We start from the raw sequence: 19,450 nt of genomic DNA on the forward strand, positions 1-19,450 counted from the left end.
TTATAGTTTTCAAGTACGTACTTGCAAAGTTCTTATAAAATATTTATTATCATAGAATCCATTACGCGCGCGCGACGGGGTTGGTGGCTCGGGATCGCTGTGACCGCATACGATTTCGTGGGATCGAGGGCCTCGAGGGGTCAAAGTGTCCTTGGACACCTTCGGACGATCCGCCTAATGACCTGTCGCCACAATCGACAATTACAACAACCGCCTGTCGTGCGTCGACGTAAAATCATCATCGTGTCATTGCACATTCCTGCTTTCCTCGGGGGAGGTTTGTGCTCTCTTCTCCTTTCACGCACGGGGAAGGATACGAGGGGACGCTTGCTGCGAGAGCTCGCCCCGAAATTCAGAACCACCGGGGGGACCGCGGAAGCGCCGGGGGACCGTCGTGTTCAATAAGAAGAAAAGAAAAGGAGCGGAATGAGAGAACGAAGTTTACGGTCTGCTTTCCTCCCGCAACATTTCGCTCAACTTCGACAACGCCCTGCCGTCGCTCAACGGCCAACTGCACCAACTTGTGTGCACCGATAGACTATGTGCTGCCAGTTGTCAATCTTAAGAGACTCGTCAAACAATTCGTCACTGACGAGGGGCATGCGTTATTATGTGCACCGAAAGCCCGTGGTTGCAGCGAAGAGAGAAAAAGAGAGAGAGAGAGAGAGAGAGAGAGAGAGAGAGAGAGAGAGGGAGAGAGAGAGAGAGAGAGAGGGAGAGAGAGAGAGGGGAGAGAAAGAGAGAGAGAGCGAAAGATGAGATCAGATGTAATTAAATAATTAATTGTGTGACAATAAATAACCGTGTGAATAACTTACATCATCCCTTCCCTGCGTTTACATTACAAACCTAACAGTGATACTCAGCTAGACGAGCAGTCGCGATTTCTCAAAGAGAAATGAGACGAACAGACAGACAGATAGACAGACAGACATAAAGAGAGACACGGCGCGGTCAAGTGTGATGGCACTCGACGAACTGGGATTATCGGTGCAACCAAGCCTGCGCGAACTCATCTCCGGCTACTCCTATCCACAACACGCGGGAAGTGCGGTGAAGTGAAGGTGAACAAGTGACATGGCACGATAGCTTAATAAGAAAACGCGGCCAAGAAGAAGAAGACCGAGAACAAGAGAAGGAGAAGAAGGAGGAGGTAGAGAAAGAGACAGAGGGACACGTAAACGAACGACCTCGCAAGAGGGAAAGTGGTCGGACGGGTCGTGAAGCTTGGGGTTGCAGCGCGTGGGAGGAAAGACGCCGGGAGCTTCGCCTCCTTTTCTCGCCGTTACGTATTTACAAATCTGTCAAGGCTCCGGTTACGATAATTCGTCGTCACACGCCGCGTGCGATTGCGAATCACACCAGGCGCCACGCGTGTATTGCACTGACCAAGTCGTCGTCGTCGCCGCGTCGAAGCCGCCGAAGTTCGTTCAGCGATCTTTCTCGCCCAGGCGGGGAAGTCCTCCGCGCTCTCCGCCTCCTCCCTCCTCGGTCACTCGCCTCTCTACTTTTGCTATTCGCATGCCCGCTGTAAGGAAAGAAAGCAGCCGACGAACTTCTGCGCTCCGCTATGGAGTCGCGATGATGACTCCGACGGTTTCGTTCTCTTTCCGTCTCGCTTCCTTTTGCTCTTCAATCCGCGGCGACGAGCCGGCTTCGGATTATTCTCTCTCTCTCTCTCTCTCTCTCTCTCTCTCTCTCTCTCTCTCTCTCTCTCTCGCACGCAAGCTAAACAACGCGGAATGTCATGAGGCAGACGCTCGCGGTAATCTACGGGAACATCGTCGAAGAGCGCACTCTTCGCGGTAATCACGCGACAAAGACGCCGGCCAACTCGTCCTGGCTCGCTGCCAATCGCTCGGCGCATGACGGATACACGTGTGGTCATTACAATCGCAGAGTCTCGCAGTGTAGTCGCAACGATACGCCATATACGCCGTATGTGGTCGTTACATTAAAATAAGAATATAAAATTAAAGATCTATCAACAATTGTACACATCCGTAGAAAAGGTCCGTGAGTAAAAAAAGGTCTCCTCTGGGGGGAATCTAACGCAATCGATCGACTTTCGGGCGTTTCGTTCTTTACGGCAGAGTCGACGAGTCTTCCTCGAGGAGGACCCTTCGTTCACACTAAAGTCGGACTGAAGTTTCGTCGAAAAAATTTTCTCGCTCCCATCGTGGACGCATTCGACGCACGGAGCATCTCCCGTTAAACTCGAATCGGTTCCCCTTCACCCCCCCCTCTCTCTCTCTCTCTCTCTCTCTCTCACTAAAAAGCCGCTTCAATTAATCTAACCTCGACGTCTCTAAACGTAGGCCAACGAAGGACGCTGATTTTTGACTCGCCGATAAACGCTCGGAGGAAAGGTCGACAGCCCTAAAGTCGATATCGCGTGATATACATTCTACCATTCCTATCCGCAAACTCGTGCTAGTCCCGTAATTGTACGTGATTTGTGCGGACGAGGTTGTGAGATAATTGAATGCCGGAGATCAAATCAAATCTTCCGAGTGGCGGTTAAGGCTTCTTCGCGCCGCGGCTCTCGATTGATCGCGTCAGAAGCGGGGAGATGCGACGCTTTTGCGGAACATGACGGCCAGCTGATGTGTCGCAAGCAGATCGAGCAGATTTCTGCGCACCAGTCCGGACACTTTCCTTTCGCTCTAACGGTCGAGGTGAGTAGAACCTCTTCACGATCTGCTTCTTCAACTCATCTCTCCTCGTGATCCTCTGCAGAAAGTTTCGCATTTAATCTCCCGTTAGACTCCAGTCGTGTCTCTTCTCGTCATGTCTGTCTCGTCCATTCGACCGTTATTCATTGATTGTTGCAGCGGAAAAGTGTTCAGACTACTTCGCAGGTCCGCCCAGTCGACAGCAGGTGTCATTTCATAAATATGTCTTCTCATCTCATCTGAAATATCTGACCCGCTTTAGCACGAGAAGAAGCGCATCAATCAGGTCTAAGATGCATCATCGAGGGTTAATTAGTCTATATAATATTTATGCAAATAAGCGCGTAAGTAAATCACTGGACTGTCTGAGGATCAGTCGCGACAGCACGCGATGAAGAAAAAAGAGAAGAAACTCACTTCATCATACTCTTGCGAGAGTTTTCGGGGCGCGTTTTCCCGCTTCCGACGTCGTGAGTCAACATGGCCGCGGCGACTTGGTGAGAATCGTAGAAATGTGCTTACGAGGGACCCGTCGTGAATCTGCGCGAGTCGTAGCCGCCATCGCAGGCGACGAAACTTTTCGTTGTTGCCGTCGATGAACTCCGCGCGCTGGAGATTACACTCGCCGACACGTGCGCGATGTATAAGGAGACTTCAGCTCAAAATGTGCGCAAAGCCGCAGGAGATACTCGTGTGCGTGTCGCAGCCTGACGCGATCCGGAACCGCCCGCAACTGGCCGTGCAAGACTCGAGACTAACGCGAAACTACGCCACCTTGTTTCTCTTCCTTCTTACGCGCGCAAATCAGTTCAACTCTCCGCACGCTTCGTCGCTTCGAGAACATCGCGCCGACGTCACGTGCGAACAGGATCTCTCTCTCTCTCTCTCTCTCTCTCTCTCTCTCTCTCTCTCTCTCTCTCTCTCTCTCTCTCTCTCCCCCTCTCTCTCCTTCTTCCTCACCCATCGTGATCCCACGGCTCGAGAGGAAACGGTCATATGTACAAAACGTAGAGCGCTCGTCCTTCAATCCTCTGAGCCGCAGGATAACGCGGCTGGTCGCGGTCCAGCCAAGCACTCTGTCGCGCGTCTTGCTTTCTCTCCGGAGAGAGTACTCTTCTACGCTGGGCTTCAACACGACTTCAGTATCCTTCCTTGAGTGAAAGGACTCGTTTCTGAAAAGTCCCCAGGTGTCCTTATTGGACAGCCGCTACTGCGTTGGGAAAAGGGCTCAACGAGAGAACTCGAACTCTGGCGATTTTCCACGAACAAGTTCTCTCATTGGACCATCAGAGTTGCGTTCTGAAACAAAAGGAGACTCCCAAACCGGATTTGAAACTCAGCGTACAGTCGCGGGCAGGAAGATAGTTCGCTGCACTTGACGAGTCTTGGGCGAGAAATCCTGCCATTGAACAAGATTGACGCGCCCTGAGACTCGCGTAGAAAACTTTCTTCTGCCTTTCTGTCCTCGGATATACACCGAGTTTCAAAACGGTCTGAAGAGCCTCTCGCTTCGAGATGCAACCGACGGTCCGACGAGAGAACCTGTTTCCCAGCGATTCCCAGAGGCGAAGTCCTCTCATTGGACACTCACTGCGCGCCGAAGGATCCAAAGCCGGGAGAAGGTTAGCCGTTTCGAAGCCAGTGTAGAGAGAAAATAGCCAACCTGTGCTAGCAGAAACCAAACGCTCGAGTGTGACTGTCGCGGAGAATGGCCGGTTGGTCGGTCGAGTTTTCCTTCGCCGCGCAAAAATGCAAAAGGATCAAATGCCGGGGTCTACGGTGCTCTACAGGCGCTTGGTCGATGCGTCGCAGAGTCGGACAGCCAGCCGCGAGCAAGCCGCGAAATTTCATCATCGACCTATCATCGACCTTGTGATTCGTCATCGGCTTTCTTATACGCCGACCGTTCTACCTCGTTTATGCGTCATACACGTACGTAATGTGATACTAATTCACGAATGTGATTTTTCCAAAAGAAGAGGCTTCGCTGGCAGTTGGGGGCTTCTCAGGCGCATGAGTGTATCGGGTTTGCTCATGCGTGAGCTCTCGCTAGCGGCAACACTCGCTGCGCCCTCTGTCGGAGCGCGTGAACATCCCTCGATACACACAGTAGAACTCCATCTCGTTCGGGATATACGTTCGTTCTCGACGTACTATCGTTGCTCTCCCGTCGCTTCGAATGATTCGCTCTAATAACGAGTCTCGCGTCCAGATAATTAGCTAATCAGCGTGTCTCTGTGCGAGGCTGGACGCGGCCGTAGAATGAAACAAGCCTGCGCGGCACCGCGGAGCCGTTCGGCAAATCCAGAAGCTGGATTCTGTTGTGGGAAAGGTAAGCGAAAAAGAACCCCGCGATGAGCGCAAGCGAGGTGAAACGAAAGGGTCCAATGAGACGTACGCGAGAGTCAAGGGAAACGAGGGACGAGGGAATGTTCCTATCGAGCTCTCTCCGAAGTCGCTCGTCCCATCATACTCGCTGCGATATCGTCCTCGCGAATGGAGTTCCACTGCAGCCTCAGCACGTCGTGCAAGGACTGTCGACGGGGAGTAGGAGGGCGGAGGGCGGAGGGAATGGCCTTGTCGCGCGCACCATTTCACATATTATACGCCACGTAGATCGGGTCGAGCTGGTCCGCCAGGAAGCCGTCGCGCAGATGCATTCGCTGCTTCTCGCCGCGCGAATTGATGGGTACCACACCGGGGTCCACTACCACCACCACGCCTACCACAAGATGATGCTCCTCGAGCACGGCGCTCGTCACCAGAGCCACCAAGTCGAGGGCCTCGCTCTCGCTGCCATCCAGTTCTACCACTACCACTAGGAGGTTGGTCCATGTGAATACAGCGCTGAAAGTACAACCAAATGTTCCGTCACTGAGACAACGAGATTTCAGTTCAACGAGAGAAATCATCGCATCTATCTAACTCTGAGGTACAAATCGCTTGAGAGTAAGAGGGAAAGAAGCCTTGAAGAAGCATGAGTCAAGTCGCTTTAAACAAATCTTGAAATTTCGGCGTTTTATTTTGGAAATTTTTGAGTCCTTCTAATAGAGAGATGTCAGATAGATGTAAATAGCGTATCGAGAGTTTGATTTAAAAAATTAGCTTTAGCAGGAAAGAATCAATAGATTTTGTTACGAAGCATTAGAAAATTGATGTCAAGTTGTTTTTATCTGAAGATTAAATTCATCAGCCGCATAAGATTATGATTGATCGACAGCAATATATTCTTCATTTATCATTAAGAGCAAGCAGATTAATTAAAAAAAGGAAACAATGTACAAAAATTGCAAAGATACACAAATTGCACATGTAAAGGGAAATATAACTGATTTAGTAGTTTTTATCAAGACGATTATTTGATTTTTCGAGAAAATTATTTCATAACTTTCTTTTCAAAATTATAACTAAATAAAGTCCAAAGCGTTCTATCGACATACGACATACATAACATAATGTAAACGACATACATAGGTTCATCAAAATTGTTTTATTTTTAATAATATGTCAGAGATGAGAGATAACACGCTGAAAATTTCTGCACGCGTGTCATTTCCAAATAAAACGACATCTACATGAAAGAATACTTTAGGTTATACTTGCAAAATGTTCCAAACACTATGCTTCTCTCTTGATGATCAATCAAGCAATGCGCATACGCAATCATGCGCTGATCATTGACTTTGGAATCTTTTACATGTTCTAGCATGTTCTAGCGACCTGAAGAATTATTTCATACAAGAGTTCCACGGCAAATGAATTCAGAAATTTTTAATATATGCCAAGCCTGAAGGGTTAATGAAATGAATTCGTCAGTGAGATGTCATTGAATGAAAAAATTCAACCAAATTTGAATTTAACTCTTAGAATCTTATCATCAAAGAAAATCACGTTAATGCTATCATGAATGAAATTTCACCCCAGTATATATTCTTTTTATTTTAAAAATCAAAAAAGTCAAACAAACGCGATTAAATGTTTTATTATCATTGAATATTAGATGAAAAGTAGGAAAGTTATTATTTGCAGCGGATAATTCAACATTCGACAAGACGATCAAAAGAAAATTCGCAGGGGGTGCAAATTTTACCCATGGTAGCCTTTAAGGATTAACTTACCACTCCGCGATTTTCTTGTGACACCGCATGACGCTGTTCTCGATGTCTATCGGATGGTAGCGCATACCCCGCAGCAATATGGCCTCATCGAGGGCGCCGACAACGAATACGGCGTCGTGCAGCTCCGGGTCGTTCGGCACGAGGTCCGCCTCGGCCGCGGACGTAGTGTCACCGGGTACGTCGCTGATGACCGATTGCTGAACGCTCTCGGTTCTCCTGAGGAAGCCGAGATAGCCGGTTCTCGCGTAGACCTCGTTCGTATTGCCGGTAACCAACCGTGCATTAAAGTGATCGGCGTAGTCGCTCTCGTCGCCGTAGATCGTGAAGTAGCCACTGGCGTTGTGCGACGACTGTACCCAGATCTCGCCCAGGTGTGAATCGCCGCACTGACCCTTGGTCTCGGGGTTCGCGATGATCACTTTCACGCCAGGTAGCAGTTTACCCGACTCCATCAGGCACAGGGAGTGCGGGCTGCCGCGCTCCACCAGAGACACCCGGTCGTTGCGTAACGCACGGAGATCCACGTACACCGTTGAAGGCTCCGGACTCGATGCACCCTGTCGAGAAATTCAAATTAGAGAATTTTTTACTTCTAATTCTGATTCTAATTCTCGAATGAGAAATTTCGAATTAGTTGTGCCGTGCGGTATGTTTCGACGTTTGAACTCGAGGCTCCGTCATTCTTCGAACTCTGTTCAAAGATTCGGGCTATCGATGCAGAACCAATTTCTCTCGATAGAACTAATCGCGAGGAGTACAAAAAATTCCGTGCAATTAATATCACTCGAGTGCTCGAATATTTATATATTTTCGACTTTCAAATAAAATGTCTCGCAGCTTGAGAAATTTAAAGCTTCGAAGATCTCAAAAAATATAAATCTACATATTTAACATTAGTTATCCTATAAATAATTTTGCACATTTCGAATTTTAAGTTAAGAAAGGTATAAAATTAATCCAGGATACATTTATATTTACCACCAGAATTGATCGCGCTTAAGCTTTACCATTTAGCGCTACCATTTTACCATAAATTTCTCAATTTTTGTAACTTCCAGCCTCGCTTCACTTCCATTTCTATAAAATTACACTTTAATAAATCTCTGTGATTTCGAAATTCTGTCAATTACTGTCACATGCATAAATGCTTGCGGCTAGTATCGGTCGCGATTCTATCTGACATAATTGAAAATAGAGATTCGTATACGAGATGTAACGACGAGCGCTCCAATTAACGTTATTACCTGTAAGCAAATGGCAGTGTTTACTCTGCAACCGAACGAGGTGGAGACGGCGCGTGGGCTCAGACCGAGGGCTGAGAACAGTTTGCTGAAGCTAGTCGTCAATGCTATCCGCGGCCTTTCCTCGGCGACGACGACGCACGTTCTTACGCAAGCCAGACTGACGCCTCGCGCTTTGAGCGTATGCACCGACGAGCCGAGCCCCTTCGTGCACAACTCCATTACACCGTACGAGCAAAACGTGTCTCGTACTCTGGACTGGCTCACCGCGGACAGCCAGAGCGCGGGATTGGCCTCCACCTGATATCAATAACGACAAAATAATAGTAAAACAGTTGCTTTAACAAGCCGACCACGTACATACACACGGGAAGAATTTTATAAGAAAAATTGTTAGAAGATTTCGCGACCAAGGAAGATTTCGACATTCTGCCTTAATTTATTGTCCACCTGTTTCATACGTGCTGTTTATATCTTAACACCTGAAAAAATTACTATCGAACTAAATATATATATTCAATATCAAGTATTAAACTGTAAAAAAATTTAATATACTCCTTCGCAACTCTACTGACAGTTTACTTCAACTAATTGTTAAAAAACACGATGAAACTGACAAAGAATCTGCATGAAAGAAGCTACCGTCACAGAAACAAAGTCACTCGAATCGACCGAAATATCCTCTTGCAAAGATTAAGAATCCACCAAAAGTTTAAATTAAACGTTCACTCTTGCGATTCCGATTGGCAATTTCGCGTCGACTGAATTTTCACTCGGCCTAGTGAGATTCTCTACGTCAAGAAATTTAAGACACACAATAATTTCCTATTGATAAAAACTCACCATTGGAAAAAAATTATTTTTTATTCCTACATTTCTATTAAAAGATGATAACTTAATGATTTTGAAATTTCACAAGACACTATTGTAACAGCATATTCTTGAGACTAAATAGAATAAAAAAAGTTTCTAGTATCACTTTTTCTCCCGATAAATAGTTGCCGAGATATCGTAAGCCAAAAGTCATCAAGTTTTCCTTAAATATCTCAAAAAATATCAGGCAAATAAAAAAATGTTTCAGACAAAAGTTGTCCAGATTAATTGATAGAAAAAGATGATGTGATAGAAAATTGGGGGCTTCCATTGAAGAAAAGTGACGATTAGTGAATATCTCGAAAGAGGCGCCATCTGCAAACGAAATGATATCGCTATTTTATGTTTCCTTTCAAAACAAACAACTTTTATCTAAAACATTTTTTCATCCGACTACTTTCTGCGATGTTAATCGTGGAGTACCATTAAAATAGAACATCTTGTATGAAAGAAGACACTATTTTCTTCTTGTGAAAGTAAGGATAAAGGTTCCTTTGTATTGAACAAAGGTTGCGAGGAATTTTTTACCTCGGAGGGTGGTATCAGTATGGAATGATGTCCGCTGTATATGCTGCTGAGACACCACAAGGCGAAGCCGAGCCCTGAATACGGATCCAGACAGAGAGCGATGTGTCTGGAGGGATAAAGTTCACACGCCAGCTTCATGGCGCGGCACAGCGAGGTGACAGCCGCGTGGGACATCTTGATGCCGGCAAGCATGCCCGTCGTAGAGACGCTGAAGTCCAAGTAGGCCAACATCTCCGCGGTGGGCGCTCGATACATTACCGGCAGCTTCTTCTTTGGCATGTCGTCCATATCCAGGATCATCGGCCAACTCTTTACGTCGACCACGTTATTCGCTTCCTGCACACACAGGGGAAAAGAACAATGACGTCAGTCGATGAACGACGTGCGCATTAACCAAGGTGAATGTTCCAATTAGCACACAGCGTCCCAATTTATAACGATTACACTCGTTTTATAAATCCTTCATAAATCTTAGGTCCATCTTCCTCCTAAACATGCATTCTTCCTCTAAAAATCTTACATATTATCAGTTTGTACATCAGTTTGGAATACAATTAAAAGCCATTAAATGCTGGAATGTTGCGATTACAAAATGGTTTGAACAGTTGCTCGCCGACATCTTAGAAGTTGATGGTCGACATTAGGGGCTTTGTTCTGGACGTACAGCGAGTGTGACTGATACACTTCAAAATCAGAAAGGTAAATATTCAGCGGTAGCTGTATGTATACCAGAATATGGATTCTGATATCTATTTGCTAGATTGTAGTTATGTCCCTTAACTTCTTTACCAAAGCCAAGTTGTCAGCGAAAAAATCAAAACTAAACTGTCATACTACCAAATGACTACTTCAACTATCTCTGAGAAAATATTTCAAGTAAATTATTGGGTGTACAAATTAGTTCGGTCCGTTTTCAAAAGATGGCTCCGGCTGTTATGAATGGTTCATAGTGACTGCCGATTTTGGCGGTTTCAGAGAGGTTAGACATCTGCCAATAATATTCAGTTTATGTCGCTTTGAGTTTCATACAAAAACCTTGCTTTTTACAGTGTTGAAAATGTCGAATTTTGTGTTAACCAAGCATCATTTGCGGGAGGTTTTAATTTTCTGCTTTAATTGAAAGAAAAGTGCAGCTGAAGCCCATCGAATGCTTGGAAGGCCCATCGAATGCTTTGGTAGGACTGATATCATGTAGGTGGTTTCGACGTTTCAGGGATGGAGATTTCAATGTCGAAGACAAGCCTCGCTCTGGACAGCCAAAAAGATTCGAGGACAAAGAATTAGAGGCATTACTCGAAGAAATTCAGAGTCAAACGTAAGAGGAGCTTGCAGAATCATTGGGAGTGACTCAACAAGCCGTTTCCGTATGATTGAGACATGGGAATTATTCAAAAACAAGGAAATTAGGTGCCTTATGAACTGAAACCGAGACACGTTGAAAGGCATTCTTCATGACAACGCTCGGCCTCATGTCGCAAAAGTCGTAAAAAAATATTTGGGAACGCTCAAATGGGATGTTTTACCGCACCCGCCGTATTCTTCGGACATTGCTCCTTCTGATTACTGGTTGTTCCGAAGGATGCAGCACGATTTGGCAGATCACCGGTTCACTTCTTTCGCAGATATCGAAAACTGGCTCCAAACTTGGATCGCCTCAAAAGACGAGTCATTTTTTCGAGATGGAATTCGAAAATTGCCTGAGAAATGGGAGAAAGTAGTAGCCAGCGATGGAAAATACTTTAATTGATCTGTTCATTCGTTTTGTTTTGAAATAAATACATCTTTTAACACAAAAAACGGACCGAACTAATTTGCACTCCCAATGAAATCTTTCTATAAATTATAAAAAGATATGAAAATTGGGTAAAACTTTAGAATAGGGCCTTTTCCGAATTTTGATATATTTTTGCTACTTGCTGGACAAAAATCTTTATTGTGACTACGACAATGATAATCAATGGGGGAAGCCCGAAAAAAACGTTACCGACCTAGTTTTTTCGGATCTTATAAAACTCTGAAGGAAAAATGCATCCAATTTAAACTATTGAGTAAAAGTATAAAAAACTCAATGAACTTTAATAAACCAAAGACATAAACTATTCTCCACTATAATTTTGACTTTATAATATAAATTTGTGCTTTTGATTAAAGCAGAGCATGATTGTGAATAATGCTCTGCTTTATTTTGCTTGTAATTTATGATACATCCTACCTTGCGTAGGGATCTTGCTAATCTTTTATCTATTTTCATCAGTATCCATTTTTAGTATATCGTAGACTCATCTGTTTAGTAAGGCAAAAGATTCGAGTAACAACTGCGAACGGTATTTAATCAATATAAAATCGATATTTAAAATTTTAAATATATGGAATAAAGTTTTTTCCTATAAAGATTTTAGTCCCCTCCCCCTTAATATATATGTAAAACTTTGTATACATGTTTTTTTACAGCTAGTTTTGTAAATTACTGAAAAAGAAAACGTAGTTTTTGGTATAATAGTACTTCTGAATATTTACCAAAAAAATTGTTCAAGAAATAAGTGGGTAACCCATTTTTCGGGCTCCCTCAATTGATTATCACTGTCGGAGTCACAACAAAGATTTTTACCATGAGAGTAGCAAATAAATATCAAAATTCGGAAAAGGCCTTATTCTAAAGTTTTATCGAAAATTGAAATATTCCAGTTTTTTCCGGCAAAACCAGCTTTATATACTTAGTTTAACACGTGTGCTGCCATTCGGAACATTCACCTTAGCTGAGTGATAAATCAATCGTCCTCGATTATACCTTCGTTTTCAACAGCTTCAAGATGTTCTGATTGGTCAGCACGAGAACGGACTTGCTGACGTCCACGATCATGCGAACGGTCGGCAAAGTCGTCTGCAGATTTTGCGGATGAGGCGGCCTGATGGTCACTGGCACAGCGCCGACATATAAACAGCCGTAAAATGCGCATATCAGATCGGTGCCGGGTGGGAAGATGAGAGCCACATGGTCCCCTGTATTGACTCTCCCACGATCGAGGAGCAGATTGCCGATCCTCTCGGCCTTCTTGTGCAATTGCGAGCAGGACAACGAGGTGGCCACGGCCCCTTTCGCGTTCAACGACGTAAATATCACATGGTCCGAGGTGCTGACGGCGCGCCACCGTAGGATTTCAGAGATAAACTGGTACTAAAACACAGTTGAACGATGAAGCGCTACGACGAGATCCTGCTTCCTTCTTTTAACACGAGTCAACGTGGACGGAGAGAAAAGGTGACTTTTCATAAAACGACAAGTCTTGTCGGACTGTCACGAACCTTTTTGGCATTGTCGCTGTCCTCGTCCAGGACACCCATGTCTCGTCCCTGCGCCGAGGCCAGTCTGTTACCCTGGACGATGTTCCCCACCATAACACTCGCCGGGCCAACGTCTGCAACAGAATCCCCCGCTACACGCCCCCGCACCACTCCGTTAGTAAACCAACACAAACACTCAACCCAATAATGAGTAGCTCACACACTCTCCCCTGACTGAGGCCGGAAAATCAAAGCTAGAGCAATCTGGTTCGCCAGACGGAGCCGACAATACAAGCGTTCCATCAACGGCGCTTTCTTACACACATGTTTGGAAAGCGTGGGCTCGTCGTGATCATATCGAGGTCCGAGGTTCCGGGAATCCTTAGACAGATACGTCAGTACGGTCTACGATTTTCTGGCGCCCTGGATTTCAAGAATCCCAAGCCACGACACGTGGATCTTTTCGGATTGTGCGAGTCATCGGGAGTCCGTGACACTCTCCTCGCCGCCCTCAAATCCTTGAATTCACGGGCCTTTCGCGCTGACGCGAATCTTTGGATCCACGGATGCTTGAATTCCCGAACGATAACTGGACTTGCGAATTATACAATACCGCTACAGTCCACAGATCCCAGAGTGGCTGCACGTTGCGTCAAAACGCTAACGTAAGGCAGACAAGAGAAATCATAGAGAAAAGCATCGAGCTCTGCGACAAGCTACGAAGCTGCGTGTCTTACCCGGCAAAACGAGAACGGCTAAAAGTGAAAAGCAGAACCTCTTGCTGATTGCTAAAATCAACGATGTTTGCGTAAAGTACTACGGGATGCTCGGGACTCAGCCAAAAGAAAGAGGGACAACCAAACGGTGTAACATGCTAAGCGTAATTAAACGTGGGAGGGACTTGTTAATACAATCCCGAGCATGCGGTAACGTTGTGTCTCATCCTCACGAATCAGACGAATCCTATTTTTCAGTCTCAACACCTCTCGAGAAATTGTGACACGACGTTACAGCTTTGCTCCATTTCTGGTGTCTCAAAAGTAAAATTTACTCAAAGTACCTGATTGACGTGAAGAGATGTGTATATTCGCGATACCTCGCGAATGCTTCATCGAAATAACGAATTATTATTATAAGGAAACGCATACGATGCGCACAGTCTAAATCCTACCGTTACGAATTTTAAACTTTTCTTTTTTTTGAGACACGCCGGATGGGTAAACATAACGCTAGACAAGTCTGAAGCCTATCAACAATTTCGTACAGATGCATGGACATTCAAGTTCCTTGGTGCTAATAAGGATTCTAAAGAGAGCGTAATTTGTGATTACCAGCGCTTTTTCCGCTACTCCTTCCCCTATCTCTTTCATTCTCACTCGCTTTCACTCCCTCACTCATTCTTTTCCTCCGTTTCTTCACTACTACTACCACTGCCTCTTCCGACAGTTCGTACGCAGCACAATCCAGAAAATTTGTTCATTCTTCCCAAATTGTATTCACTGCAATCACCCCGATCGTTCAAATATATCAGCTAATTATACTATTAATTAAATACATGATCAGCTAATTACCATATAGTTATTCCACATATAAGTTGAATACAATGTTGGTGCCAAACGTTAGGAGAAATCTTATGGATTGCTGCATATTTTTAATCACTAATTATATCGCTTATATTAAAGATTCTCTACCGCATATACTTGCTGGCGTTTGCACGATTCTCGTTACTTAGGTTTGCGTCGATACCTGTCAGTCATCCCAATAGATATCGACGCGATACCCATCAGTGAACTTTGCTTCAGTTACCTGAATGCACTTCGCGCGGTTTCGGTAGGTTGGTGACGCAAGTGTGCGGACAGAGCAGCACGTTAGCCGGGTGCAGGGCGCCTTCGAGGAAGCGACGTTTTGTCTCCGACAGATGAATACCGCCCAGCGGCGTCTTGGGCAGGTAGTTAGGTGGTACCAGGGCGAGACAGTATATTCCTACCGCGTGAATCGAGTCGACCGCTTGCAGCACTCGGGACATCCACTGGAAGCTCTGCGCGAACAGAGAACTTTTCTCAGGATATACGTCGAACGATTTGTCACAGTCGCACATTCATACCAAGGAAGTACTGGAAGAAAAATTGCGACCCTCTCTCTGTGAGACAAGACGACAATATTTAATTCCAAAACGTACCTCTTCCTCGCTACAATCCGGTCGTTGCTCGGCGACGACGCATATCCTCTCGTCTCTGAGAACCCTCACACTAAAAACGGCGATTCTGCCGCGGTAGATGAACTTCATCGGCTCGACCGCCAGCACAGTGGCGATGATGTCGTCAGCGTTGTGTTTCCTACCAGTCACCGTCATCAGACCGTCGCGCGAACCGCAGACGAAGACGAGTCCTCCGGGACCGAGGAAGCCCAGCAAGCCAGAGCGCGTGTACTCCACGTCGCCGAGGGGTGTACTGTCGGCCTGCAATGGCGATACTTTAAAGGTGTTGTTGGTGAGCCCTTGCAGGCCCCAATATTGGCTGCCGGTCGCCGCACTGTGCACGCAAATTTCCCCGACTTCGTCCGTCTTGCAGATGAACGGCTGGCCCTCCATCTTGATGACAACTACTATACCTGCAAAAAGTATAAGAACAGATCGTTTCATTAATCGGCTTATGGTTAGACCCGAGTCTGACTCGAGGTAAGATTTACTACTTTCAGGTCCGCCATTTTTGATCCACCATTTTGAATTTTGCAACAACCTCAAGTTTGAAATCAGAACGTTCGAAAACTATTATAAAACATGAAAGTAAATATTCTCCTCCACAGAAAAAATTTAACCATTTTGATGCTAATTTCTGTCAATAAATAAAACCGCAAGAAGGTTAAAGATATTAGAAATTACGAGATCATTAAGAAAACTGAGGATGGGGAAGGTAGTTTGAAAACTAACGCGTCAGTTACAGGTACTTATCGTAAAAGGTAACTTGTTACTCGCTATTGAGTCGAAAAAAATAACTCGTTACCGTCGTCGTTGCTCAAGAACTAACGAATCGTTGCGATGCACATATTTTATACGTACGAAATAAAATAATAACATAAATAAAAGTAACGACGATATTTATCACCGTTGTTCTAAGAGAAAAAAGCTTGTAATTTGTGCAACGACATGACAAGTAACGCGTTTCTTCCCAACCGCGAAAGAAACCACTCGACTCGCAGGACTCACTTCCAGGCATGACTTGTCCGCAATCTTGCAGCGTCAACGACGTCAAGGAGTTCTCCTGATCCACTCGGACGACTCCGTAACTCAAGCCCGACATGGAGAGGACTCCGCGACCGGTGGCGTTCACTCCTGCGCGTCCGGGCCTTCTCACCGAAACCGTCAGAGCCTCGCTGGAAGAGGCGCAAGGGCAGACGGCGTCCGGCCTGAGCCCCTTGGACTGAAATACCGAAAGAAACTGATCGCAGGACGAAAGGGACCAAGGGTTCGCGCCGTCCGCGACGAGCAGCAGCCTCAGCGACGACAGAGACACGTCCTTGTGGTCCTTGGTGGCCAGCAGACCCCAATGGAGGTCCCGCGACTTGACAACAGCCACGCTGGCGCGATGCTTGGTGATCATCTGCATCCAGCTGGCGGGATTGACTTTCATCAAGGCATAAGGGATGAAGATCACATGCATTCCGTTGAGGACGCTGGTCAAGGTGCTGTGCCAAAGGCCAACCTCTCGCTTAAAGTCCAACACGCAGACGGCGTTCTCGCCCTCGGTGTAGCCGCAGGCTTGTGTGAGTGCGCGGCAATGGGACATCATCGCCGCCCTCGTAATGGTCACACCCATCACAGAGCCGTCTTTGTCGGTGGTGTACTCGATGTACGCGGGCGTGTCGTCGGTGAGACGCGGTGGTGGCAGCCAGTCCTTGGGCGTTTTGCCTAGATGTTCGGTGACGAACCAATGCAGCTTCGGCCAGCCCTTGAAGGCTACCACCTCGCCGGCCGCGGTCTTCGGTAGACCCTTGAGACACGCCTCGCTGGTTAACGCCACCTGGAGAACATTGTAAGATGTTATCGCACGCCAAGGTCGCGGCGAGCCTCGCCGTCGCCGCGTTAGTTAGATGCGCGCAAGTGAACGCTTTCATGTAAATCGCCATGCAAATATGGAGACTGCACGGCTAATTGAGCATGCGAGCACAGGAGAAGGAATGCTATCGGACGGATAAGGCGCCCCGCCCGGTGCTCCGCTTACCTGGATTCCGCAGCTTCCCAGGAGGAAACCGATCTGCTGGGAGCCCGCGTCGCGACGGGTCAGAGGTACCTCGATGGGCACCGGCACGATACCGGCCTGCAAGCAGCCGTAAAAGGCGCACATGAAGCTGATCGGGTCGTTATTCGGGTAAACGAGGGCGATTCTGTCGCCGGGTTTCAGGCAGCAATCCCCACCGCGACTTAGAGCCTTGTTCAGAAGAGTATAGGCGATCTTATGGGAGCGGCTGAGCAGCTTCCCGTACGTGAGCGTTACGCAAAGCTTGCCGTTAGGGTCGAGAACGGTCGCCACTGGTGCCTTGTACGTCGCCGAGCCGTACCTGGAAGTAAAAAGCGAATTCTCTGCATGAGCCGCGAAGAGACTCCACGTAACCACCGAGATCCGCCGATCAGTCAGTTTAGGCGAGAAGGTTGTCCCAATTTTCGCCAAGAAAATCATTATGGCGTTTTGGGTCATTCGCTTGGACTCGCCATGATTCTCGCCGGTTCACATGTCAGCTAAAACGTCCAGTAGTAAATAAATTATGAGTTGTACGATTTGCGCTGATAAAGCAAGCAGGGTGAAACGTTCATAGCCACCTGGGTACTCTGTCGCTTCTCGACAATCTAGTGTGGATCAAATAGCAAGATGTATGAGTTGAAGAAATAAATGAATTAACCTTTACAATCTGGAGGCTTTTCTGGGTTTTGGCGACTTTTATTAGAATTTTGAACTAGTATGAATTTTTTCGTAGATATTAAAGGCTAGATTGGTAAAAAATATGCGACCTCCACAGCACTACCATATAGTCAGCTTGTCAGATTGCGAGGGTTGACAAATAATTAATAAAATCCCATAAATCTTAGTATTCGGTAACGTTTATCTCTGCTTCATTTTTATGCAAATCTTACAATATACTGAAGTGGCAAACCCTTCCAAAGACGTTACTTCATCCAAGACGTATCCGAAATTCAAGTCGAGCCAGACCGCAAAAGAAGTATCACATTCAATGATACTTCAGTTTGCATCATACGTCACAGTACCAGAATGAGCTGATATAAAGCTAAATGCACCTGAAGAAATCGCGATGAAGTTACCCGACGAGCTTTCCCCTTACCACCACAATTAGACCTTCTCCTCGTAGAACGCTTCTCACGGATATTCAAATGTCGATATATTGCAAACCCAAATGTATCATTTTTATACGCTGAAGCATGTGATTTGGCTGAAATCTCCCTTTACACATTTATTACCGTTTTAAATTACGTCATTTAACATATTTAAAATCCTCGATTATTTCGGCCGATTTACGATGTCAAAGTGAGAAAGTGTATGCAAAATTAAAAATTCTTGCAAAGTACATTTAAATAAGAAAAGAATATGTTCAGGATATGACACTAAATATATATTTTTATCTTGGTTTTTGGCAATAATAATCACCAATTTTGATAATTTCTGAATATTGATCGAAGAATCATTCATCGTGATGTTGGTACATTGTTACCACTAATTTTTACCATTAATTACGAGCGAAATTAAGAAAAAAACGTTCTTTTCCTCTTTGACATCATGGGTGGATGGCAGAAATTTTGAACAATCTTTACAATAGTATGTGTGTGTCTAGAGTCACTTATTCGTAAAACATGATTTAACAAATAAAATTAGTTTTCTGAAAATGACAGCAGCTGCATTTCAGCTGTATATCTACTATGACTTTTTTACTTTTTTTTCATATAAGAGTTTTTGCTGATAAAGTTCAGATATATAATCTATATGACCTATATGATCAAGAACCTTAACCTTTAAGTGGGTGCGCTAGAGCAAAATCACACAAGTAAGCGCATGATAAGTAGGCAGTTTGATAATTAAAATTTATTGCTTTAACCAAAAATATATAAAACAAATAAATTCTCTTTAAGTTAACAGAAGGGAACAGTAGAAATTTTCCTATACATACTGAGAAAATTACCTGCATGCTACTTATAATATTATACAGTGTGTCCTATTTTAAAGTTTTCACTACACATCTCTTTAGGAAAGCATTTAAGAAAAAAATGTTTATGACAAAAGTTGTTTGGTTTAAAAAGGGACATAAGACGGCGATATCAGTTTGTTTACAGACAGCACCACTTTCGAGATATTTCACTGATCATTACTTTTCTTGAATGAAAATCCCGATTTTTTATTACATAATCTTTTTCTACCAATTAATTTGAATAATTTTTGTCTGAAACATCTCTTAATTCGCCTAATATTTTTTGAGATATTTAAGGAAAACGTGGTAACTTTTTCAATATTTAGCTTACGACGTCTCGGTAATTATTGGTTACTAAGTTTTCCTTAAATATCTCAAAAAATATTAGGCAAGTAAAAAAATGTTTCAGATAAAAGTTGTCCAAATTAAGTAGTAGAAAAAGATGATATAATAAAAAATAGGAGTTTTCATTAAAAAAATTCAAGATAATTTAGCCTTGATGACGCTGTTCAAGATCACATTAATATCGCTATACGACGCG

At 45.0% G+C, this 19,450-nt stretch overlaps 1 protein-coding gene across 5 annotated transcripts in view; it reads right to left on the bottom strand.

Moving 5' to 3' along the window:
* Positions 1-704: 704 nt before the first annotated feature.
* The window catches only part of DIP2 (disco-interacting protein 2), an 80,421-nt gene continuing 61,675 nt past the window's right edge, over positions 705-19,450 (bottom strand). For 4 of the 5 annotated variants that reach the window (XM_019843803.2, XM_025303385.1, XM_025303387.1 and 1 more), the window contains 10 exons: positions 16,938-17,274; positions 15,923-16,736; positions 14,897-15,327; positions 14,524-14,755; positions 12,739-12,869; positions 12,224-12,610; positions 9,436-9,771; positions 8,038-8,334; positions 6,794-7,350; positions 705-5,522 (listed from right to left, as the gene is read on the bottom strand). In XM_019843803.2, coding sequence (XP_019699362.1) covers positions 5,270-5,522; positions 6,794-7,350; positions 8,038-8,334; positions 9,436-9,771; positions 12,224-12,610; positions 12,739-12,869; positions 14,524-14,755; positions 14,897-15,327; positions 15,923-16,736; positions 16,938-17,274 — 3,775 coding nt within the window. In that variant the 3' untranslated portion in view covers positions 705-5,269. The remainder of the gene's footprint in view (positions 5,523-6,793; positions 7,351-8,037; positions 8,335-9,435; positions 9,772-12,223; positions 12,611-12,738; positions 12,870-14,523; positions 14,756-14,896; positions 15,328-15,922; positions 16,737-16,937; positions 17,275-19,450) is intronic. The other variant, XM_025303386.1, reaches the window with a different exon arrangement.

Source organism: Harpegnathos saltator, unplaced genomic scaffold (genome assembly GCF_003227715.2).
Source record: "Harpegnathos saltator strain DR-91 unplaced genomic scaffold, Hsal_v8.6 scaffold54, whole genome shotgun sequence".
Classification (NCBI taxonomy): Eukaryota; Metazoa; Arthropoda; class Insecta; order Hymenoptera; family Formicidae; genus Harpegnathos; species Harpegnathos saltator.